The sequence below is a fragment of the Pungitius pungitius genome, chromosome 8 (assembly GCF_949316345.1).
Source record: "Pungitius pungitius chromosome 8, fPunPun2.1, whole genome shotgun sequence".
In the NCBI taxonomy this organism is placed as follows: domain Eukaryota; kingdom Metazoa; phylum Chordata; class Actinopteri; order Perciformes; family Gasterosteidae; genus Pungitius; species Pungitius pungitius.
The window spans coordinates 17,754,386-17,779,793 of record NC_084907.1 but is presented as its reverse complement, the minus strand read 5'-3'; the positions used below and the strand labels follow the sequence as shown (position 1 = coordinate 17,779,793).

Sequence of the window (25,408 nt, the reverse complement as noted above, 5' to 3'; positions counted from 1 at the left end):
TGTTTTCTGATCACTTGTGTCGGTGGTTTCTGATCACACACAAAGAGCATGACAGCGACATGTAGAGCAGCACAAACAGTACACGAGTAAAAGGTGAGCCTCGAATGGCCTTCCAATGCCAAAGGAAAGGGAACCATTCTCCTTGTGTTGCATATATCGGTGTGAGGAGATTATTTTTGCACGCTGTCGCCAAAAACTCGTTCCAAATCCATTTTTCGGCATATCCAGAATGTATCCAAATTGATTGAAGAAAGTCGGGACACCAAAAAAAGATGCGATGCAATTAATGCAAATGTGATTGAATTGAATGACACACTGGGAGCTGGTTGGAAATACGATTCTAATGTGATTTAAAGAGTTGACGTGTTAAGAAGGAGCGACGCAGTAGAGTAAGAGCAGCACTACAACAAAATACACTTTACATACGCCGCCATTGCTGCTAGCACAGAAAGGCCAGCTCGTAGGTTGCTGGTGTAGACACACAAATTCAATCAGGTCACTTGCAAATAACACGGCTTCTGTCAGAGATGTGATTTGAGAAACAAATTTAATTTGCCTGCAGTCTTCAACTGGTGTGCCATCAGTGTGTGTGTGTGTGCACATAAAGTCAGCTCTATGAATTAAAACATCAGAATCAAATGCTTTAGAATAATTTATTAGGATTTTAAAGTTGAAATTATCAGAAAAATAAAACAAGGGAAAAAAAGAAAAGCAGTGTTGTAAAGCTTGGCAGGGGACAGCCCAAATCTTCAACTTGACCAGAGCTCATGTAGAGCAACAAGCTCCGTTCAAATCATTGGCCTCCTTACATTAACACAATAAAAACATCATTAAAATCAATATACAAGGGGAACAAGATCTCAAAACAGAAAAATATAGTTTCTTTTTTTTTCTGAAAATAAGTCTTAATGCCGCAGAATCATCCACACGTCGTCTGCTTTTTACCAATAATAGTACTATTTTCATTTGTAAGGTAAAAAATAACTTATTGCTTTTATTGTAAGGTAAAAAGTTACAGTGTTGGTGTCCAGCAGTAGTTTTACGTCGTGTCCCGGTGTCGCTCTGACAGAGGAGCTCCTGGCTGGATCGGGAAGTGTTGCTGCTTGTGCTGAACATCAAACACGCTGCAGCAAGAAGGCCGAACAAACAGCCCGCTTGGGGTTTGCAAATGCTGAATTTGTTCCAACTTTTTTTTTTTTCCCCAAACTTTTCCTGCCAGCCAGTGGCGTCTGTACTGAGCTCCTGAATCAGAGCCGACTGGGAGCGAGACCCTGTTCCATTTCTGGTCCACCGACCAAACGCCCCCCCCCCCCCCTCAGTCCACCACTACAGGGAGCAGCAACTGCACATGCAGGAGTGCACTAATGTATAAGACCGTACTATGGAATGGGAGGGAGGCGGGGGGAGGGGGGGGGGGGAGGAGCAGATGAGCCTCAATGGAACAGGGTGATCTTTTCTTCTTTTTTTTTTTTTTTTCAGTACCAAAAAGGATTGGCAATCGGAATGCTCCTTCGTTGCCAAAAGTAGTTCCATATTACACCTTGATGTATGCGCACAAACACTCACTCACACACACCCAGACGCAACCACATGCACCTTCAATAGCGATAAGAGGACAGAACAGGATGGTGATGTTTTCTACAGTTGCTTCTCTTAGAATGTCCTTCATTTGTTTTTTACGGCGGAGAACACCGCGTAACAGGAATAATACAAACAAAAAAGAGAAAACAATAAAAACACAAACATTAACAAGTGAATCGCGCAAAAAATATATATATCAGTATTTTCAAAAAAAGAGGAAGTCAAGTCAAACCCCACCCCGTGAACCCCGGATTCCTGCTCCTGTGATGCTTCGCTGGTCCGTCATCTCAATCTGAGCTAGTTCTCGTGAAGATGCAGGAAATCTGTCTCCTTGTGGTGATCGATTCACAAAGACAGAGTTGCTTTTTTTTTCTTTTTTTTTTCGAAGAAGCTAAGCAAACAGAGTGAGGATTTTGTGACAAAACTGTACGGATGTGGCAGACAAACTCCCGGAAGTTTCTTTTCTGGCCATCGGCTGAAGCTGACGGGCCAACGTTCACACACTAGCATACGCGTACTGATAAAAGGAGTGAGATGACCACACGTAGTAGCAGATGACAGCCAATCAAATAGCTGTTAACCCTTTCAAACCGACCAATGACATGCGAGCTGGTTCGGTAAACCCCGCACCCCCCCCCCCCCCCCCCCATCCCTAGTATATGTACAATATCTTACAGGAAGACATAAAAACATTGCTTTAAAACCAATTACAGAATAAAATACCTTACAGATTATTATTATTTTGTCAATATTAATAACAATATTACAAAGGTTTTGTTTTTAAAGACTACCAAAATATACATTTTAGTTTTTTCCCATGTTTTCGCGATGCTAGAGTTAAAAAGAGGACTTTGTTGGATTTTGTTCTTCCTTTGTTAAAAATGTTTTTCAGACAAACGTACGTTTTCTTTTCTCTGTTCACATCAGTAACGGCTTTGAAGGATTTTATGATGAAACGACATATCACATTGAAATAAAATAACAATAATAATTAAAAAGAAACTTACAATGGACCTCTGCGGCTTTGTCAAAGATGACAACTGGTCCGCAGAGATTGTTTTCTTTTCTTTTCTCAGCTTCAAAAGAAAAATAATGGATAACAAAGGAGGGGGGGGGTGTCTAGTTATAACACTACATGAGGACAGAAGAGGAGAAACGTGGGGACGTTATGTTGAAGTGAGATTAGTACAGCGAAACAGTTCAGGATTTCAAAAAGATATTCAGTCGGTGGGTGGGGCCACAGTGAGCCACTAAAGCCTGTGGCTGGCCAATCAGGTTCTGCCATCGGAGGGCAGCCAGCATTTTGATTGGCTCGTCAGCAGAAGAGAGGCCCCTCCCAGCTTCAGTGCCCTGAGTCTTCTCAGTGGTAGCCATTAGTGAACGCAGTAGCAATCAGCGGGCCCTGGGGATACACGGACAACAGCGGGTAGACTTTCTATTAGATTTGTGAATAATGCGTGCGCCCATGCATATACTGATGTGTGTGCGTGCTCTTTGGTGGGGCGCATGACTTACCCCTAGACCGTGAGCAAACCCTGAGCTGGGGGCGGGGCTAGCGGCGCTGATGTAGCTGTTGACTCCTGAGTCCTGGTTGGCTGCAGCATACAGTTCAGCCATTGGTCCAGGGCTGCTGGTGCCCAGGAAACCAGCTGTGCGTGAAGGGGTGGAGCCTGAGAGATGGAGGAGATAAGTCAGGCTTCAGCACTTGAGGGCTTCACAGACACAGACACACACACACACACACACACACACACACACGCGTCTATAAATACTTTTATTTGTCCAAGCACGACTATGTACACACATTCTACCAAAGGCAAGTATATGCATAAGTACACAATTTCTTTGTCTCAGCACACACAAGTACCTCTAACTACTGCGGCTGCAGCAGCAGCTGCCATTGGTCCATAAGCAGTCAGGGGAATGGCTGAGGGTGACAAACAAACCAAATTACTGCATTGTCATTGCGGATGGCTCTCCCGTCAGATCGGGAGTCACGACCTACAGCTGAGTCTCGGTTGACTTGACATCTGTGCAAATATCTGCCATCCGATTTAAATCCAGCTGGAAGAGAGCGTTACCTATCAAAACCATAACATCCAATTAAATCTGACTTTACGTGTTTTGAATAAGAAACAAAAAAAAAGCTCATGATAAAAACGGGGAGGATGACAACTTGAGTACAAGTCAGAGCCAACAGGTGGCGCTGTAGCCCGCGTTCACAGAACCTCACGGAGGCTTAAAGCAGCTCAATTAGGAGAAACTGGGAAGAGGAGTTAAAGACAGGGAACGCCTGTTAATAGTTAGTCAAAGTGATCATGTTATTTGAATCCAATTGAATAATGAGTTTGATTTTAAATTGAATTCATTAAAAATTCGATGCAGTTAAGTAAGTTTTGGAATTCAGTTTGAACATTTGTAGAATCACATGCACAGGAAGTACTTATTGTCTTTTTTGCCCCCTTGTGTAAACGGTTCACTGATCTAGTGAACCACCAGGCGATCAAAGGCAAAGAGACAAGTAGTTTGACATTAAAGTCCTTATTCACATTCATGGGACTTTTCTTTGCTAAATGGCGTGTCTTATTTTTTAAGGAGCCACTGACCTGCCAGCTCAGCGGGGTGGGATGATGTCAGGAGGGGGGTCCTCTCTAAATGGAACTCTGGAGACAAAGGAGGTCGAGAGAGAGAGAGAGAGAGAGAGAGAGAGAGAGAGCTCTGTGAATACAGTAACAGAGCCACATTTACCCACAGCAGAGCGCTACTGTGGACACGCGCACATGCACAGAACGTCCACTGTGAGGACAGGCACGAATGTGTAAGCAAATAAAGAGAAGTCTGCGAACATTTGAGATTTGTATTCTTGACCAGCACTTGACAGGAAGAGGAAGAGAAGTCAGTTTAAAACATACAGTCGTTGATTCTGCAGCCTGTATCTTTTAAACGGACATAAAGAGTGCAAGAAATGATAGATGTACACAGACTTACCTGGGAATTGATAAGTGTAACCAGGAGCGATTCCAGAGTAACTGCGGCTAGTGTAGGTAGTAGTCTGGAAACCTGGATAACCTGCGGGAAATAAAAAATTATCTGTTTAGTCAACTTGGCTGAATAAAGAGCCATAAAAATTAAAAAAACGTTATGAAGTCTGACTACTCTGTTTGTTAACAAACAAGTTAGGAACCTTTCATGGATTAGTTTGAAGCTGGTAATGGGATTTTCATCATGAACCTCTGCAGCCAATCATTTTGTGTGTTGATCACAGTTCAATAACTGTCTATTTCCTTCCGCTACAATGAAGCTGAGGATGACAGTCTTGCCTTTTCCCCCGTAAGAACGAACCGAACCCCGTGAGTTTACGTCCCAAGCCGTTTGTGAGGCGAAGGGGCCTGCGATGCTGTGGATTGTCCAGTAGAGGGAGCCACGCAACCACCAGTGCTGCCACGAGGAGGCTTTCAAACCATATTTCCCTCCATGTGTGTAGAGCTCGGTCGCCCTTCAGTCTGTGACCTCTAAATTTTTACATCATGGATTTGTAGAGCTAGAATTGGTGGAACTCAGATCTACACATCAACACAATTGAGGAGCCAATTGTAGTTGCAGCCAACTGGATTTCCTTCCCGGATATTTTATGGTCAAAGTACACAAAATGTAAGCTGCCATAAAGGACATTTTCCACATGGCATGAGGTTTGTTTTGTTATAGAGCAAAAAAATTAAAAGCACAACACTGTTCTAGATTAAATTCAGCCATTGAAGCTTTCTGATGCCTAAAAACAGTCCTATATTTTGACAAAAATGCAACGGAAATTACAAATGTTTCCCATCAATAACCCACACACCGCATTCTTTTCTATATAACCAATTATGACATTACATGACGGCATATTTGATACAAAACTGTCCACCACATCAATATTTCTGTTATGTTAAGCTCCCTAATGCACAACACCCACTGCCCAGAAAATAACCCCTTCACAACCGTTTATTATTATCAGCTATTTGATTGTGTGATTTTGAGTCTCACCCAGCATCCCGATGCCCAGCATGAAGGCATCCATCCCATAGGGCATCACTCTGGAGCGGCCTCTGGCTGAACCTGTCGGCGTCATCACCTCCTTGGGCTGGGCTTTCTTACACTCCACCTGAGTACCGGGGAACCGGCGTCCGTTAATACGTCCAGTAAAAAGAACCGAGGCAGACAATGGACCGATCCTCACATCACGACAAGATAATGCTCAACCGTGGGCAGGCACCCGAGATCTATTCAATAGGGGGGGACTTTTAGTTCTTCTGTGGAAACCCTGCAGGGGGTGAGATGCGGACATTGCGTACCATTTTGTTGTTGATCTCATGGAAGTGGATCTCACACACTTTCTCCACCACGTCTTCATTCTCAAAGGTGACGAAGCCGAAGCCTGGAGGACACACACAAACAGACTCGTTGTTCCCACCCTTGACCTCTCGGGAGTGTTCGCGTTTGCCCGTGGCCAGCGACAGAGACGATTATTTTTCGGGGGAAAGAAAGATATTGTAAAAACACAGAATGTCTCTCTGACAAAAGCGTAACACAAAAAGCAAAAAGACGCGGCAGCATCCCTCGGGCGGGCCGGCCTGTCAATCAAGCTGTTGGGGCGTGGTTCGCCGAAAAAATGAGCCCGGATTTACCAGCTTCTACCCATTACCCCTCTCAGTTTGTCTCACTCCAGTTTACCCTTTTGCTTCGGCCGTCTCATTAAGTCGCCACACTGACCCTGCGCTGAATACCTCGCCTTCTTTTGTCTTTTCCGTTTCACTCGAGGAAAGAAATCTGCATTTTTCTTCTCCTTTTTGTGAAAAGTTCACGCAGTGACTCTGTCGTGCTGTTTCTCCTTTCATTAATGAGGACACGTTTGTAGGTGTCCCCAAGTGTGTCGACACATATTAACATAGCATGCGTGTGCGTGTGTGTGTGTGTGTGTGTGTGTGTGAGAGAGAGTGTGTAACGCCGTAGCTGCGCATCACACGTACCTCTGTGTCTGTTGGTTGTTTTGTCAAACATAAGCATGGCGTCATCGACCTGCGAGAAGGGAGCGAAGAATAGATGAGCTTCGACACATTAACACGCACACACACACACACGCACCATTACACAGCATGGGGGGGCCATTGTCCCTCTTTAACACTGGAATAAGAGGAGAAAACAGATGGAGAGGGTGGAGCGGGAGGGGGTGACAGGTGACAAAGGAGGAAGGAAAGAAGAAAGAAAAAAAGAGAGAGGAGGGGAGGAGAGCGATGGGGGGAGGGGGGGGGGGGGGAGGGATCGCCGTGTAAGAATTACATGAAATACAATCTATCAAGGTGAAAAAGAAGTGAATGTTTAGTCCGTCCCTGTCTCTCACACACTGTCCCGCGCTCGCTCCCCCCCCCCTTTTCCCCCCCTTTCATTGGTTCACCGTTTGCTGTCTTTCTTTCCCTCTCGACAAACTTTACTATTCCCATGGAGACCCTGTAAAGAATTTCAATTAGAATGAACCCCCCCCCAACCACCCGCCCCTTTCCGTCGCAAACTAATTTCAATGAATAGAATGGAGGGAGAGGAGAAAAAAAAGAGGGAGAGACAGCATGTAAGCGAGGGGGATAAAATGGACACTGATGAATTGTAGCAGGTGAAGTTTTGATGGAGGATAAATGAACATTTTGGATCAGAGGAAAACCAGAACAAAGTGAACTAGTGTCTTTGTCAACACGCTCTCCTTTCATTCTTCTTTTCCCTCCACTTTCATTTCTGCACTCACTCCACTGCCTATTCATATTCCTCCTCCTCCTCCTCCTCCTCCTCCTCCCTTTCAACCTCCCTCCTCCCTCCCTCACTCGCCCTTCACTGGCAGGAAAGTTAGCGGCTTCTGCTGAGCTCCGACGGCGTGAGCGGCGACAGACAGAGCGAAGGAGGGAAGCCAAGGCCCCCGGACCTCTGGGTTCGGTTTATTTGTGCCGAAAAAAAAAAAGAAAGAGGAAGAAAAAAAGGATCCTAACAAGCCTCCCCGAAACCTGCCCCTCGGATCTTTCCCTCATCGCAGCGTTGCTACGCGGCTATTTCCACACGGCAGCGTGCACTGAAACTCAAGCTAGCGTAACATGAGTGCCAGAAGCCTCTGGACGAGCAGGCCACCTGATGTGTGAAAAACATCCTGGTCTTCCAGCCGAGGTTTACGCCTCCGTGGGGGGGGGGGGGGGGGGGGAAGAGCTTTTGGAGATTTTTAAATCCTCGTTAAACGATGAATACGGACCTCCCCGACCCTTTAAACTCCCCTATCTTGTCGACATATAGCTTGGACACACACACACACAGCTCACCCACAGCCCCCCCCCCTCCTCTCTCTGTCCTTCATTCAGTTCCCCCCCCACCCCTCCTCCTCCTCCTCCTCCTCCTCCTCTCCTGCCTTCCGCCCTTCCGGTCGTCCAAACTCAATGACACAGCAGAGAGCCAGGGAACAGGACAGTAAGTAGACAGCTGCAAGCCAACATGTTATCATAAGAGTAGAGTTACACCCCCCCTCCCCCCCCCCCCCCTCATTAGCATTAGCACTAGCATTAGCATTAACGGCATCTTTTTGGGAGGAGATGCGCGGGCGGGTTAGCGCGGGGCGTCCCGAGGAGCCGCGGAGGCGCATCCTCACGCTAGCGTCGTCTCCCCCCCGTTTGGAACGGGAAAGAACATTCGGGTCACGTGTGCGGGCTTATTGCCGTGGTCGCGCACACCATCCCCCCCCCCCCCCCGTGCCCTTTGCCAGAACTAATAAGAAGACGATCTCCGATGTCCGCGGCCCCCGGGGTGCTGTAAGACGATCCGATTGGATAGCCGCGGGGGTCTGAGATTGGCCCAGGAGCGGCTCGATCGCTAAGCAGTCGGCATGCGCGCAGAGGGGGGGGGGGGGGAAGAGAGAAGTTACGGTCATATTCTCATGAGGTTGTGACATCCTCAGATGTGCCGAAAACAAGGGTCAGCTGTGATCACACGCGGCTCTCTCCGAGGGAAGCATTGAACATTTCCACGTTGTAGTGAAGCGTGCAGCTATTGTCTGGAGAACAAGCGTCTGCTGACAAGTTCATTACACTTTCTGCGAGATTATGAAAGGTGGCATTCACATTTTTTTTCGCCCCCCCCCCCCCTTCTGTCTCCTCACATCTCCCTCTCTCATTCTCCCCCCCCCCCCCCCTCTCTCTCTCTCTCATTCTCCCCCCCTCGCTGCAGCCATCGCTCTCTAAACAGGCCAGCAGACAAAGTGTTCAGTCAAGCCTCCTAATCGCCAGCTCACATGGGTGAGTGGAGTCCCAACTTTTCCCGTCTGCCCCGTCCATGCTGCATTTTTCATCTTATCCTCTCATTCCTTCGCTCACTGCTCCAAACCTACCCCCTCTCTCTCGGTAGGGTACTCGTGTTGCCGAGAAAGGAGCAGGACGGAAACGAACGAAAGCAGGGATTTCCTTCAAGTTACACATAATCGACCGTGCGACCAACGGGCCTGAAGCGCTAGTGATCTAAATGATCCAACCCTCACCCCTGATTACCAGTACAAAAACCCATTTGCTCAGATCCACACACGCTCTGCTCAGGTGTTTTCGACTCTCCACTAGGTCTAAGTATTCAGGCTAATGTCTCATACAAGCGTGGCTGCTGGCATGCGTGATCCGTAGCGGCCTGTAGTTCAGTCGGGACACCTCGATTTGGGCCAAAAACACCTGTGTGCAGTGTGCCTCCTTTTCGGCCCAGCCTAATGAGGTTTGCGTCGGTGTGCCTTCAGAACTAGACTCGAAAGAAGAAAAAAAAATCAGCCACAGCATGTATCAAAGAGTTGCGAGCGAATGCATAGTGCATTCTGTGTTTTCCCTTTGCGGGGCGGTGCTACAGTATGAAAATAAACCCGGACACCGAGTCCCGCTCCATCCCAACCTGCACCTTGTAACCAGGCTCAGATAATAAACAAGAAATACCTCCCGCTCAGCAGGAATGCGCTGTGGGATTGTGCGCTATCCACGATGCAGCTTTGGTCTCACGTGCACAAACAGTCCAAACGTTCCCTCATCCTGCGGAGGGAGTGTTGTCTTAGATACGAGGGCCTGTGATCGCCGGGGAGAACTGATTCGGCACAGAGCTGCCATTTTATGAGAAAACGCGAGTCGGGCAACGTGTCACAACATGCCCCTTGAAGTGCGGCGGTCACGCACAAAAAAACACAACATCCGCCGGATCCAAAATTACGCAAATTTGATCTAGCACCTAAAATATGGTAATACCCCCAAACATGAGTCAGAGGCCAACTGAGAGAAAAACACAGGCAGGCACGAAGCAGAAGGCCCGCTCCGTGCCGTTGGTTTCTTCCCATCCATTAGGCCTGCGATCTGAAGCGATGTTCATTTTCAGACTTCGGCCCTCCTGCTCACACCAACGGCAGAAGTGGCCGCTCACCGCTCGCGACGACCGCTGATCGCTGGCCGCCGGCCTTCGCAGTCAGTGCAAAACGAACGCGAGCTCGCCTCCCACGGCAGCGACACTCCCATGCACGCGCACACCCTTCTTTCCATTCATGCAAATGGGCACTTTCTTACACACTTTTTTTTTTTTTTTAAAGGAAACAAAAAGAAGAAGAAGAAAAAAAAAAAAACCTCTGGATTATAGTGGGACAATGGCCGAATGCAGGTCACCACGGCAACGAGCAGAGAGGGACTGGAACAGGGTGTGTGTGTGTGTGTGTGTGTGTGTGTGGGATGGGAGGGGAGTTGGTGCCTTGGGTGGTGATTGTGGGTATGGTGGGGGGGGGGGGGGGGGGGTGGAGGGGGGCGGTTACAACAGCAGCTGTTGCATTTGATTAGTTGATGCTGAAGAGCTTCAACTTGACTCAAAAACACGCTCCCGAACCCCCCAAAGTGTAGTAAGCTAAAAAAGTAACCCAGCGTCTCATGAATGATGGACACCTTGATTTATTTATGGCCCATCAGATTGGTGTTTTCCCCTTTTTCCTCCCCACTATCTCAACATTCCTGCTTCTCTCTGCCCTTCAACCCTTCCACGCCCCCCCCCCCCTCACCCCCGCCTCCGTCTCTACGGGGGGTTGCTTCTTCCCTATGAGCCCCCCACCGTCTCCCTCTTCTCTTCCCCTCCTCTCGCTGCTTTCCCCCCCCCCCCCTTCCTCCCTCTCCCCGGCCACTCATCTGTCTCCACAGCATGTTTGCCTTTCACCAAATTTCATTCAAAGGAGCCGAGCAGAACAAATGAAGAACCCTGACACCAAGAAATGATTGTAAAAGAGCAACAGAGCTGACAAAAGAGATGAAGCAACAAACTGCCTAATACTGTGGCTGGCAGAGAAGTTCATCGATGACCAAAGAGCATTTCATTTCCTTTGTTTTAGTTGTTTGGTCCTTTATTTCTCTCTTTCAGTCCTCTCCAATCCCCTTAAAATTGTGGCTGTTTGTTCTCTGACATTAGACCTCATTTGCACTTTTGCCCCGTGCCTCAATCAAATGAAGAGGGGAGCGAGAGTCAAATAAAAAGAGCAAAATTAGCTTTTCAAAAGCAGAGAGAAATTAAGGGAATAAAGCCTACAGATGAGTTTAATCTATTAACGGTCCACAGTCCATTAGAGCAGCAATTCCCAAACAGGGCGACAGGACTTGTACCCCAGGGGGCACTTCTGCTGTTCCCAGTCCGGAGACTCTGGAGCAGCTCAAGTCATTTGAGGAGATAGATTTTTTTGATTTTCATAGAAAAAAAGATATAACAGAGTCGGTTTTACACCTGAGCACCACAATCTGTAACTAAGTGTGTAACTCTAAACATTTAACGTTAGCTAAAAGTGACGAATTAATGGTTGAAAATGTAATAAAGTGATTGAAGGAGTTACGAACACTAAAACAATAGCAATTGGACCAAAGATTGAAATAGCTAATAGTTTCACTCCTCCATTTGGTAGTAGCAACAACCAAAGACTACGAATCAATGCAAACAATTTCCTTTTATGAAATAACGGTGTTGATTGTAACATTATTATTTCCGCTTCCATTACAATTATTTACTATGATTTTTTTAAATGATCAAAACTGTTCACATACTCAACGTTGATGATGTTAAGAACTAGTTCAGTCTGACAAAAAAAGTCCTTGAGGCGGAGTGGGATAGATTTGTGTATGTATTACCTTTCCAAACTGGTCGAAGTAATGCTTCACATCTTCGATGGTGGTATTGACTGACAGTCCGCCGACAAAGATCTTCTTTGTCCTGGTCACCAGCTGGAAACGCAGAAGAGGGAGAAGGCTTCGTTTACCACTAATCACTTGAGGCAGGGGCTAGATGCTGGTGATAAAAGAGACTTTGTGTTTGTCGGACTTTATCTAATCTCAGAAGTTTCTAAAAAGCTCTTTGGAGCGTTCAACCTAATTCACTTCAGTTTAAGGTCTGTCACATGTAAGGCTTTTAGGGCTCTCAAGACATTCGTCGCGGCATTCATTTATGCCTACGCCGGGATAAACCTGTGTGTGTGTGTGTGTAAGATGTTGGCTGCTGCTGGTCGGGGGATGGGTGAGGTCGGGGCACGGGGGTCACGGGGTCACGGGGGTTACAGGGTCAGTGCTGGACAAGTGGATTGCCGCTCATCTCTGGTCCCTCGCCTGACGCTAATCCCGGCCCGGCCAGGGCTGAGGGATGAGCGGTGACACGCGACGTCCCGACTACTCGCCGTTCGCCCACTCACCTTAGGCTGAGCCCGGCGGGGAAACGCCACCTTCGGGTCGATCTGTAGGAGAGAGAGGAGTTAACGTGAGCTGGAGCGAAACATTTCGGGGGTTTGGGTTTTTTAGCACTCGCTTATTAAAGATTTTAGAGGACGTTGCTGACACATGAGCAGCGTTGTTGACACAGGATATACCATCTCGATGTTGGGAGGGGCACACAATATAATATCATATCATGATAATTGCAAAATAAACATGACATATTTTTTTATTGAAATTGCATCGTTACTAAAGCGAAGAAAGGAAATATTATTTTTTTTTAGTACGTAGCATTATGCATTATTATGTATTTTCAATATTTCTGTGGTTGGTCCCTGAAGCCCCATACAGATGTAATGTGTCTTTTAAACACGCAATCACTTTGAAATCGTATCCGCAAAATTATTTATTTAAGTCAAATGTATTTTTGAGACGGAGAGTTTCTTACCCCGGACGCCCCCCCACCCCCCTCCCGTTTAAACGCATCCCCCCCCCCCCGCCCCGCCCAGCTTGAGTTTATTTGAGCGAAGACGGGGAAATCTGTCCCGGCTCCGGGTACGTTGTTCAGTAGCCGATCATGTACACGTGTTAACGAAACCTCACTTTGGGCACCAATGAATTATCGCTCTGTTTACTAACTAGAATGACTTACAGAGCCTCTAAGTCTGAGCCCATCTGACGGCCTGCGAGTCCAGAAATAGAACGTATGCTAATCCGCGAGGATGTATAGTGGACCCTTGTTTATGCGAGCGCCGAAAAATCTAAACAAACAGGCGCGGGGAACAAAATACACACAGTGAGGCGTGAATGCGTACATTCTCCGAATTGAGACACAACTAAATGCATCGTCGCCACAAACAGAGAGAGAGAGAGCGGGGCCGCCTCCAATCCAAAATGGGCATTTCAAATGCGGAATACGTTTGTATTTTTTCTAAATCTCACCAATCTAGGCAGCCTCCATTTTGGATTAGCCACTTTTGACTGTATCCATCATTCTTCCAAGTGGAATGTCCCCGCTGTGGTCAAGGTTACAGATAAAATTAGAAGCAAATGCGTTTTGAATGAGCTGGCCTTTAATAATGCTAAATATGCAAAGCCCGGGCCTGGCATTTTAAATGTGTGAGGAATCTTGTGTTATTCTCACTCAAGCCAACGGGGGAGATGATTTTAGGTCACAGGACCTTGTGGAGCATTATGGTCTTAGAGTTCCATCTTTGGTCTAATAATTGGATGTGTGAAGTGAGAGCTCTAGTGTCTCACACACCCGCTATCAGAGGTATTGAATTGATATTGGCAACTAAGAGGGAGCCTATCAAGAGGCCAGAAATAAGTACTTGTAACGTGAACAATGCACACAATACGGGGTAGGGTGTTCGTTCAATATTCAAACGACACTTTCATCTCTTTCCTGCAATGATGCCCTGCTTTCGACGACAAATCTACAGACAAAAATATCCCACGAGGACCTTAAGTACCTCCGATTTAACACTGCTTTGAGAGCACGGCTCTGTGTAACTAAGATGCAGCTGCAGCGTCCTTGGGAGGGATTGCAGAAGGTCTTTGCACCTTGAAGTGGGCCACAAAGACGAGAGGAGTGGTGTCACCTCCAGCTGGTCCGAGCACAAAGACAACGGTGACAAGGACACGCAAAGCCACCGGCAACTATCGGCAACAGCAGTGCAACAACAGAGCGGCCTCACAAACAATGACGACAGCGCATTTCTCCCCCGGCCCCGAATGTAGCATTCGTGCTCTATCGTTACCTCCCATACAGTGAGCTTATCGCAAAGCAACAAATACAAATACAAGTATAGTGAGAAAATAGTGAAAAAATCCTGCACGTGCATTTCGTGGAAAGAACCCCACCAAGCGATAATAATCAAAGGAGGAGCTGCAGTGACCCGAAAGGATGAAAGCAGGAGACTCGGACGGGAGGCAGCAATGTTCCTCATGACGATTCAATATTGTGTCCTGTAAATGCATATTTCCCCCCCCCCCCCCGACTACAGTCTGCAAAGTGGGGGGGGGGGGGAATCGCAGCTGCTGAGAGGTGCCTTTAACTGCTGTAACAAACTAGCGGGCAGGTGCAGCCCTGAGGCCATAATGGGGCAGAGACGCAGACTATGAGCTGACAATGACATCAGGCAGAGAGCAAGTCCCTCATCGACATAAGGCTGCCGTGGCCTGTGTATACAGTACAGCGGATATGCAAAAGATCATCTGAATTATTTAACAGCACGTTGTGATTTTCATAATCGGCCCCCTGTCAAGAGGTCTTTAAAAAGGTATATTTCTTCTTCAATTCTGCTTGGGAACAGATTTTTTTTTAATGCTCAGGCGTTGCAGATCAGTAATGTTGATTGTGTATTTGTTTTAAATACATACAGAATATAGCAGGATGTGCTCTTTAAAAACCGATAGGAAAACTTTTGTTTACGGCTTTTACAGTGAATGAAACGGACGCATCAAGAAACGTCATCACGCTGATGCAACAATCGTGTGAATGCAACAAGAATGGACACATAAAAACACCAAATCCATGCTACAAACGGTGTAGAAAAATGTCTAATACTATTTTTCACCCACATTTTATATGTTGTCACAACAACGTCATTTCAAAGCCTTTAAATCATCATGAGCTCTTAAAAAACATCCTGGAATTCAGAAGGTTACCAACTAGACTAGGTTAGGCCTAATGCATTATCTACAGTCATGCCATGCTGTTAACAAATCATTCCACTTCAGTGAAAAAAAACAGAATATGTCTACTAATTTCTAAATCTGGCCGTACTCAAAGGAAGGCTGAAATGAATGAAAACTAAAGCATCTATCAGACTGGCTGATTAGCCTTAAAGAAGACAGACAGGCCACAAAGCAAAAAGGTTGCAACACTCAGAAATAGCTCTTCGGGGGGTTTGACACTCTGCGATGTAACAGTCCCAATCAGAACCTGCTCCTGAACGGTGTTTAAACATTTGCAGGATGGAACAAAGTTGCTCTTCCCGAACTGACGACGAAGAGTTATGACTGAGTGTTCTCGAAATGGATCTGACTAACATCCTGCTTCGTGACATCCAACCTGCGCTCGATCTAAAGTAGCAAAGTGACGGCAGAAGCCTACGAAATGATTTTAGTGGTTTAGCTTTTAGGACTAGACTAATCTACGACCAATAGTCACCTCGTGTGGCCCGGCACGTCCACCAGTGTTACAAACTGGAAAAAAAAAAAAAAAAAATGGGCGTCAAATCAATGGGTACAGGGGGGAGAGAGAGAGAGAGAGAGAGAGAGAGAGAGAGAGAGAGAATAAGGAGAAAAGAGGAGGCATTCATTTGTAAAACAGAGTCAGCCCATGAGAAAGTGGGCCTGTCCGGTGTGGCGGTGCAGCGGGGCCGTCCCAGCAGGCAGCCCCTCTGATTTCATTAATTAACAGGACAAAGAGCACAAAACAGATGGGCCCGTAGAGGAACTGGGGCTCCCCTGCTACCCCCACAGGCACAAACACACACACACACACACACACATAATCCAGCATAAACATAAACACAACAACATGTACACAAAGTGACGCATACATGTAATTAAATGAGCACACGCGCTAATCCCCCCTCCACAGACAACAAGTGTATTGCCGTCCCATAAATTCAGTCGGGTCTGAGCTCTGTGACACGTAGGCCGATCTGCCAGCGCACCCTAGCAACAAAATGGCAAACACCCACGAGAAATAGCACCACGGGCTGCACCATTATGGCGATGTAATCAATATAAACTAAACAACAAAAAAAAGCCATAAAAGGAAGAGGACACAAAAGCAGTGGGCTCGTCAATGCATGCAGGCCGGGTGAGAGAGAGAGAGAGAGAGAGAGAGAGAGAGAGACCCGGTCCGGGCTCAGGTCAGTAAGGTCAACCTGCACAGCTGAACAGCGGCACAGTAATTAGTTAATGAAGCTCACTAATGAGGAGCCCCCCCCCCCCCTTCTCCTCTACCTCCAAAACTCAACCCCACCCCTGTGACCTTGGTGGGGTGCCTCGTCAGGCCATGTGTGGTGGTGGTGGTGGTGGTGGGGTGGGTTTGAGCACACGCAGCATGGAGGGAGAACCCTGGATCCTCCTTCTGAGCCCCGTCCCGCCGCCATCGCCGGATCTGAGGCCCGGGCATGGGCCTCGGACACCCAATCCAGTTTGTGTCCCTCAATCGGATTAGTTCCTTTTCAGATCCATACTAATTACAGCACGGGAAGCCGGGCCTCCCTTCGCTCTGCCTCTCTCCTCCACCGTCTCCACCCCCCCCCCTCCCCCCCCTCACCTCCCATCCCCAGTTGGGTCCACGTCAGCGCTACCAGCTAAGCTCCAGGAGGGAGCGAGGAGCCGGCATCTCCACCCTCCACTGAGCAGGTGTTCGGCCCGGGCCGGTGCCAACATTTGCTGTCACAGTGCACAGGACATTCAGGAGGAGGCAGCTATACCAGCACCGGACCCCCCCACCCCCCCACCCCCCAACCCAACCCGACACACATTCACTGTTGGCTTTGTGCCAAAATGATAGAAAGTTTGGAGCAAGTAAACACGTTACTGTTTTGAGTTTAGTTCCACTGTTGTTTTGACTCTAAACAAAAGCAAACGGAAAGGACATTTTTTAAAGGAATTTTTATGTTGCTTATTTTTCTAATTCCCTTCTCTAAAAAAAGGTTTTTCTTATAGATAATAATAATTATTAAATAAAAGAGAAATGACAACACAGAATCATGAGCTGTCTACTGTCCTATTTCAATGGTGTAACCGATTACTTTATCAAAAATGTGCACAAAACAATGTTGCATTTTCTTCAAATTTCCTTGTCACAAACCCCCCCCAGCGCTGCTTTTTCTGCTCATCTGAAGACTCTCACCTCCCAACTACACTCCCAAAAAAAAATAGAACGTGCCAAAATCTAAAATCGCTCCTTTGTCCATCCGAGCGAGCGAGAAGTGAGCGCCTTTCAGGGAATGTCTGTTCCCGTCCTTTCTTCTTCCCCCGAGAAAACAAATACCAGTTGTGCCCTTCTTCTCTGTCCAGAGAAACACGTCAGCACGCCGCGGCCCCCGAGGCCGCGCTCTGCCCCGACAGGAAGTCTAACCTCCAACCGAAACAATGGACAACCCCTCATTGGTAGCATTCAAGCTCTTAGCCCCACAGGTATTGAAAGTAACCATTATGTTCAATCACTGCTGGAGCTTCCTAGCCAGGGATTTTACACTATTGGACGTAACCGGACTGTAAATGTTTAATACCACTTAACCGAGGCATGAACCTTGGCTCCAGGTAATGTTGTTTCCTTCCTCACCGCCGCGTCCCTGCACACCCCCACGTCGCCCTGTCACATCCCTTTCATTCACTTTCTCCCGTCTCCCTCCTTCCTGCTTCGGGCCTTGCGGTGTCTTCTCTCGCGAACCAAAGGCTCAGAAAATGAAGAAAGAAAAAAAATGAGGGGTGGAAAAAAAAAGAATCCGAGCATCGAATATTCTTCTTCGTGTCCTTCTCACATCTCCTGCTGATCAAACAATAGCTGCTCTAACTACGGAGGGAGGCGGGAAAGGGCCCAGGTGTGGGGGGAGACACAAAGTGCATGGAAATAAATAAATGTCGAAACAATAATTAAACTGGGACAGGTGTTGGAAACCTTACAGAGAGGTTGACACTGATCCCATGAAGCTGCGCTTGTTATTAAAAATATTCGCCTCAGAATTTGACCCGCAGTTGACTCTAAGCTTTGATGAAAAATATTATTGAAAGACTTTATTCATAATTATTCTTACTGAAGCAAAGCCGGGCCGAGTCATTGAGGAACGAGCTGTCTTGGCGCTGGGTTGTGATTTTTTTTACGTATTCTCGTAGAATAAGGCTATATGCAATAAAGAAAAGGGGGAAAGCAACATTATTATTGTTCTAGGTTTTTATTCCCAAAATGGAACGACAAAATGGCAACCTGTTTAAAACGCCTGGTTGGGTAAATGTTTCCATGGTGTGTCGTCCCCCCCCCCCCCCCCCCCTCCCAAGCTGCTGCCACGACAACCTGAGCAACCAAAGCTGCATTTGAGTGATTAACATTATTATTGTTGTTTAGCCTTATGCTGTATTTTGGTTTATAAGCAGAAGCCGGCCAACTGAAGGTTCACAAAACACAGAGCCGTGATCTGGCTCCGGCTTTTCTTTTATACCTGGCTTTAATAGGAGGTCATTTGACTCACTGAGTAACAGTGAGTTGCTCAGAACTCACTCCGAAGAAGAAGAAAAGGTCAAATCACCAGTCCGCATCGCTTATTTTGTAAATCAACCTCACAGTGGCTGTTTGCAGGCTGTTGCAGGTCCAACTCGGCAACATTTGAAAACCTTAAGTGCACACGGATAACCTCCCCATCACGCACAGACAGGCTAAGTGTTTCTGTTCTGTGAAACAACATTATGAGAGCGTGTGTGTGTGTGTCACAGCTCTGCTGCCCAACGGAGCAAAGTGTCTTAAGTTAATGCAAAATAGCTCAGAAGTTGTTATGGAGACATAAATCCCATCAGGCTGTGCAGTCACTGCACTGTCTCCCGTGGCTAGCGTCACCCCCGGCAACAGGCTTGCTCCAACAACTAACCAACTCAACTTCTCCACCCCTGGGCTCCGATGCCTCTCCGTGCCACCGATTTTCACTCTCAAACGATCCTGATGTGTGTGTGTGTGTGTGTGTGTGTGTGACCATGTGGTTAGGAGAGGCCACAAACTGACACACCCAGACGCCATTTCTGCAGCGAAACTCCGAGACCGAGACAGCAAAATTCACACCTTCATAGATGTTAGATCTTAATAAGCAGCTTTGACCCCAACGTCCTCATAGTCCTGCTCTCCCCCGTGTAGCCGAACACAAGCGGGACCTTTATCTCTGTTTTAATTTACCCCATATTTACATGTGTAGGACATCACAGAGAATCCCCTTCCTGATCAACTTAGACTCATTTGCACCTAACAGACTTCCCTCTGACATACGTTTTTTACCTCCCCCCAACTGTTTCCTCCCCTCAAAGTGTTTTCTTTTCTTTCTGCCACTAAAAAAAATGGTGCTGATCATTTATATGAGAAAAAAAAAACATGTGAGCTCTGTGCACAAACCCTGTAAGGGGGTTTAGCAGGGGCTCCTACCCCATTCAGGTCCCCCCCAGGTAACCATGGCAATGAAGACCAAGAAAGAACGCTTTCATGTTGGCGCCCTGAACCAGGATTTGTAGGGGGAAATGAGCAGAGAGGGGGGGGGGGCTCAACTTTACAAGCCATACGGTGGGAGGCAAACTGCACCGAGGGGGGAAAAAAAAAAAACATACTACACGGATTTGGAAAAGTTTACCCTCACGACTCGCTGGCAGCATCCAGCTCTTCAAAAAAAAAAAAGGAAGAACTCACCGTTTTGGAATCCAGCTCGTGTCTGTTTTGCGCCAAAACCTTCTCCACGCCGGCCTGCTCCGCGTACGTTACAAACCCAAACCCCCTGCAGAGGAGAGGACATAAGCACATGCAATTCTTTAAAAAACAGATCAAGTCAGAATGCAAACTCGCAACATCTCAAACCCCCCCCCGCCCCCCCCCCCCCAAAAAAAAGAAGCAGAAAAAAAGAAGCATGTGGAAGAGGCATGAGGCACGCAGCGATAGGACGGCAGCGCGCACACGCCTCCTTCTTACCTCGACCGCTTGGTAACGGGATCCCGCATCACCATACACTCCTTCACCTCGCCGAATTTACAGAAGTACTCCTTCAAGCCCTCTGCAAAGACAGCAAGGGGCTGGTTACATAAATACATGAGACCGATTTTTACAAAAAAATATTTCAGGCCCTGGTGATGCGCTGGCAGTGGCTGCACAGAGACAATGGGGTCGGGAGGGGGACCACGTTGTGTTTGTGCCCCCCCCCCCCTCCCCAGCCCCATCCTACTCCCCTCCCGGTCCTAAGAGACTGTTCACCCTTCATAATAATAACCCATTAAGGCCCCGCGGACCACAAGCAAAGCTGCACTTGGTGATGATCGCTTGTTTTTGTTGTTTTGTGTGTGTGTGTGTGTGTGTGTGTGTGTGACGGGGGTAAAAACACGGGGCCTCCGCGGGAATGAACTGTGTTCGCGCATCAAGCCCGCGCCTGCGCGTCTTAAAACGAATGAATGGATTCGGCGACACGCCGTGCAGACGACGAGCACGCCGAAGTTCTGCTCTAGCGGCGAGCCGCCGATGCCCTTCCGAGGACGCGGCGGAGCGCCCGCGAGACGGCGGACGCGCGCGTTCACGTCGCTGCGTGTAAACCCCCTCGCCGCGGTCCCCTTTTAGGATCTCAACTGTTAAAAAAAAAAAAAAAAAACACGGAGCTCGTGCTCAACTCCGGGAAGCATCTCGGGGGTGACGTGCGTGCGTGCGTGAGCGAACAGCGGGCTTTCGCTCACACTTGTTAAAGTAGCGTGCGGGACAGCTCACCTTGTGTCGTCTGCCAACTCAGACCCCCGATGAACATTTTGCTGAATGAGAGAAACACAAGCTGTAAGTCACAGGTAAATAACACGCGGTCTTTAGAGCACAACACATTCGGAATGGGGAGGGTGGGTAAGGGGGGGGGGGTGTAATATAGCATGAATAAAGTAAGAAGAAAGCATCGGCCATGTTGCGAAGTCACCAATCGGCCAGTCGCGCCGTTATAATCCCCTAGAGGAGGGAAGAAAAGGGAAAACGAGAGGATTTTTTCTCCCCCCAGATGATGGGGGAGAAGTTGCAATGTGGCCTTCTGGCGGAAAGACCGAGAAAAATAAACAAACAAGAAGGGGGGGGGACAGGCGGAAAGCAGCGGCGCGTCTGTGTCTCCTTCGCTGAGTGGATCCATCCCACACACACACACACACACGCACACACGCACACACACGCAGCGTGCTCGTCTTTTGTCTCGGCGCGGCTCCCGCACGGAACTCCGCTAAAGTCCAAGGTGAACTCGGATTCGGCGGCCGGGAGGCGCGCGGAAAGGCGCGCGCGGAAAGGCGCGCGCGGGCTGTTACCAGGGGTCGTGGGGGGAGTTGTCGGAGGACAGGCTGCTCTGGCTCCCTTCCGTCTCCATTCCGCTCTCCGCTGCTGTATTCCCGCACTGTGAGGCGAGGGGAGGCAGTGAAGCTCCGCTGCTGTGCTGCTCCAGACTCAGGGGCGGGCAAGCCGAGAGGGGACGGGCGAGGGGGGGGGGGGGGGGGGGGAGGAGGGGGGAGGGGGCTAAAAGGAGGCGGGGAGAGCGAGGAAGCACACAAATACACCACACACATATGCGTGCACGCAAGGAGATAAGCTCCGCCTCTACCCTCTACCTCGTTTTCCCGTAGCCTACCCGGGGCCTAGGACCCCCCCCCCCCCGCCACCTCCCTCCCTCCCTCCCTCCTGCACGTTGCCTGCCTTTATTCATGCTGCCACTGGCACTCTCTCTCTCTGTCTCTGTGTCTCTCTATCTGTCTCCCCCCCGCCTCTCTCTCTCTGTAGTGTTTCCCCTCCGTCCTCGTCATTGCGCGCTCACAACAGCATGCTCCGTTAAACGCGTTTCAGATGCACGGCCGCTTTTCTCTCTATTTTATTTTAATCATAATGAAAACAGAGAAATAAAGATTGAGAAATAAATTAGAAGACATGAATGCGATCACACTGGATGTTTCCATGCAATGGTACGCTTCTAATTATGGACGTCTGTCATTAGAAATGGTTGGCCTTTATTAAAAGTTGGCTAGTATTGCTGATGGAGTCTTCTTATGGTACCGGGTTAGGTCTCGGGTGAAATGAGGCATCTGTGATCAGGTACCGTGTTGTTACAAAACAGGATATGGAAGTCATTCTTCTAGTTTCAGATTGCAAGGAGGACAACAACATGATTCTATGATGTGATCTCACGTAATGTAATAATCTTTTATGGGATCATATGTGATGTAATGTGATAGTGATGTCGGCATGATCGGATATGGGATACAATCATGTGATATTGTCACACATGCTGTGAGTTGTGATGCCAGATTATGTGAAATGATATGATGTAATGTGATGTGATCGTATGTGATGTGTTCCATTAAGCTTTAATTTAATGCCATGTGATCTAATACAGTGTCATCTGATATGACATGGATCTGGACATGGTGTTACGTCATAGTATATGACGTATATGTGTTCATTTGCTTACCTTATTTTTATATCGTCAACATTAACCCCACATACCCGAAACATTTCAGAACCCAACACAGCCGCCTTCTCATCTTTTCCCGGTCCAACCCTCACAGAACCCTCAGCCCACCTGTTCCTGCTGCCGAGCTCTCATCCTAATCCATCGCATCCAAAACAGCTGTGATCACCACTCTCCATCCTTCATCCAATCACAGTTCAACCGGTCCCTCTCTCTTTCAGCCCACGTGACGGGCCGTCCTAACCAGCTAAGTGGTAGATTAGCAGTATTACCTCTAAGTCAGCCTCTCTTTTGGCCAGGCCAAGCCCGGTCAGCTGAGCAGTTTCGTCACATGCCTCAGCTGCTCCAGAAAAAGTGAAACAAGTGCTCACAGAGTTATGTGAAATGCACTTGCTTAACTCGTCAGATGGTGACCTTGACACCCAGCGGAGCTAGAAATCACACGGCACACAGCAAATTCTCTTGATGGGATCATTTAGGATTTGTTTCTGTTTTCTTACAGTACAGAGGAAATGTATCAAGCAAAGATTTAGTTTTCTGTGGTTCGGGTAGGATAAAGACTTGACTTAAACACCTTCTTGTGTGTGTGTGTTTGTGTGTGTGTGTGTGTGTGTGTGTGCACGTACCATGTTGGGAGTGAGATTGAATCACACCCAGAAGTGACTTCAAGTTTTTGGTAATAACGAGTTAACATTCCCAGCACCACATGATGATCCCTGGATGTGCTGGTTCTGTGCAGAGTGTTTGTGTGTGTGTGTGTGCATGTGTGTGTGTGTGCATGTGCGTGTTCGGCGGTGGGGGAAGTCAGTGAGGGGAGGCGTATCGGTGGGAGGGTGCGACTGTGGCCTGGTGGACCATAGCAAGAGAGCAGTATGTAGGACAAGGCCCTGCACTTGCTAACCTATCCTGGCGAGAGCTGTGGTTGGGCGTGCTGAACTTCTGCATGCATGATCAATGGCACTGAATAAAAAAAGAGAGGAGGAATACGGCGGCGTGGGGGGAGGGGGAGGTTCCAAGTTAGAGCGATTTGAAAAGATACGAGTAAAGCAAAAACACTCAGCTTTTTTTTTCATGATAATAAAATAATGCATTTATTTGAAAGTGAACAAGTACAACAGAAGTACAGAAGTACTTGTGCGAACTGTACTGTACGTTCGGCCTTTATGCAACTTTGGCTAACTTTTTCCATGTGGGCATTACATTTCTATTTTCATTTTCTATCTGGTAAAGAATGCACGAAGGCACAATGAATGAATGTGGGAGAGGCTTTTTTCTGCGCTCACATTGCACTCTTTACTCCTGCCTCTCCTGTCGCCCTCCCTCTGTCCCGTTGTCACTCTTCCACCCTAAAACACTGCGATAGTTTGTCCAAGCCATGTCTGGACTGCTTTTGTTTCCTTGACCACAGCTGACCCACAGTTGGGAACACATTGTGTGTGAGCGACCTCTGACCATCCAGGGCCTGGGACCTGCTCTGCACCACCCTCGAGGCCATTTGAAAGAGAGTTGAGTAGGGCATCTCCGAAGAAAAGAGTTCGAAAAGGCAGCTTCTGGACCATTGAAAAGTGAGAAGCCGCCGCTTTAGCCGCTGGAAGCTTTGCAGCAGTTTTGAGAACCAAAAGCCATGATTTGCATGCGATGCAAAACATGGACGAGCAACAAGTAGCTCCAGGAAGACTGCTCACTGTGAATGCAGAGAATGAAAAGGGACACAGATGGAATGTTTGTTAATGGATCTAGACAAACCGAGCAAGAAGACAAAAAAAAAAAAAGGGCTTTTAAAACGGAAGCACTCCATTTGCTGTGGGTGTTTTTTCCACCTGGCAGGTGGCGAGCCAAAGAAATCATTACATGAGAGAGGAGGAGGGAGGAAGCAGGCGCACACCTGTGGCCGCGCCAGGAGCCCCACCTCCGTTCCCCCGATCACAATCCCCCCCCCCCCCCCCCACCCCCCCCGCCCCCTCCAGGGAAAGGTGTGGCAAAGGGAGAGAGAGACAAAGGGAGGAGAGAAAGGGAGAGGAAGGAAGAGATTGTGTGTGTGGGGGGGGGGGGGGGGGGGGGGATATACAGGTCTCTTCAACAGTTGACTGAAGGTTGCGTTAACCTTTTATCAATCGCGTGCGCACAATAAAACAAACTGGACTGGCGGTGCTGGAAGGAAGGCTTCCAGAGGCTTCCTGCGAGCACCAACAGACCACAGCCTATTTACCCCGATGACTACGGGACTATTTCTGTCTGTGGACTGTGCGAGCGCAAGATCCACACTGTAATGCCGGCCGGACGGCGGGGCTGATGGACGCAGAAAAGGCTTCTGGTTACAAATCCGTGGAGACCCAACAGTTTAAGACAGATTGTCAATACTGCTCCTGCCACCGTGGAAATGGGAACGGGAGTCAGAGTTGGTTGAAAGTCAGTCTATCCATCACACTGGTGTACTGAGTGCATTATTAACTCCCTATCTATTGTCACATCTACACGGCCCCCGCTTCGGCATGACATCAACTGCTGCATCCATTCAATGCGAAATGAGAGGTTCGTTTGATAGTGACACATTATTGATACGGCAGCAAAGTCGAATCTCTTGATTGACAGCTTGAGCGTTTCAGAAGGAGGTGGCCATGATCCATTTGCTTTTTCTTGCTTTTTTAAATTAATTTGCATTACCGCGAACCATCGTCTGGCCGGACCTCTTTCAGGGGTGAGATGATGTCACTAAGCAATGGCTGGAAATGACATCATGACCTAGAGATGTGTCACGGACCATCTCTGAGACCATTGTCGCACCGGCCTGAAAGAGACGACTGTGCCGTGACTCATCATCTCCTTATCGCAAGATGTGCTGCGTGTAGTGTTAAGACATGATGGATTTCACGCCGGGGGCCGTGG

The 25,408-nt window shown here is 48.0% G+C and overlaps 1 protein-coding gene across 2 annotated transcripts; it reads right to left on the bottom strand.

Annotated features, from left to right (window-relative positions):
* Positions 1–1,038: 1,038 nt before the first annotated feature.
* Positions 1,039–21,511, bottom strand: LOC119229727 (RNA-binding protein Musashi homolog 1). 2 transcript variants are annotated; one of them, XM_037490393.2, is made up of 14 exons: positions 21,372–21,511; positions 20,803–20,843; positions 20,023–20,104; positions 19,747–19,831; positions 12,311–12,352; positions 11,757–11,849; positions 6,591–6,639; positions 5,916–5,998; positions 5,608–5,725; positions 4,570–4,650; positions 4,188–4,244; positions 3,449–3,508; positions 3,097–3,251; positions 1,039–3,016 (listed from the first exon to the last, which is right to left on the bottom strand). In XM_037490393.2, exons 1-14 carry the CDS (start codon positions 21,428–21,430, stop codon positions 2,942–2,944), a joined length of 1,080 nt encoding a protein of 359 aa, XP_037346290.1. In that variant the 5' UTR covers positions 21,431–21,511; the 3' UTR covers positions 1,039–2,941. The 2 variants fall into 2 exon arrangements, with proteins under 2 accessions (XP_037346290.1, XP_037346291.1); XM_037490394.2 differs by having other exon boundaries at positions 1,039–2,983.
* Between the last annotated feature and the right edge of the window lie 3,897 nt (positions 21,512–25,408).

Excerpts from the sequence above, each read along its gene's own strand:
- LOC119229727 (XM_037490393.2), bottom strand. The coding sequence starts at position 21,430 with ATGGAGACGGAAGGGAGCCAGAGCAGCCTGTCCTCCGACAACTCCCCC. Across the intron at positions 20,844-21,371 it reads AACTCCCCCCACGACCCCTG|CAAAATGTTCATCGGGGGTC; the intron begins GTAACAGCCCGC and ends TCTCTCATTCAG. Across the intron at positions 5,999-6,590 it reads AACAACCAACAGACACAGAG|GCTTCGGCTTCGTCACCTTT; the intron begins GTACGTGTGATG and ends TGTGTCCTCCAG.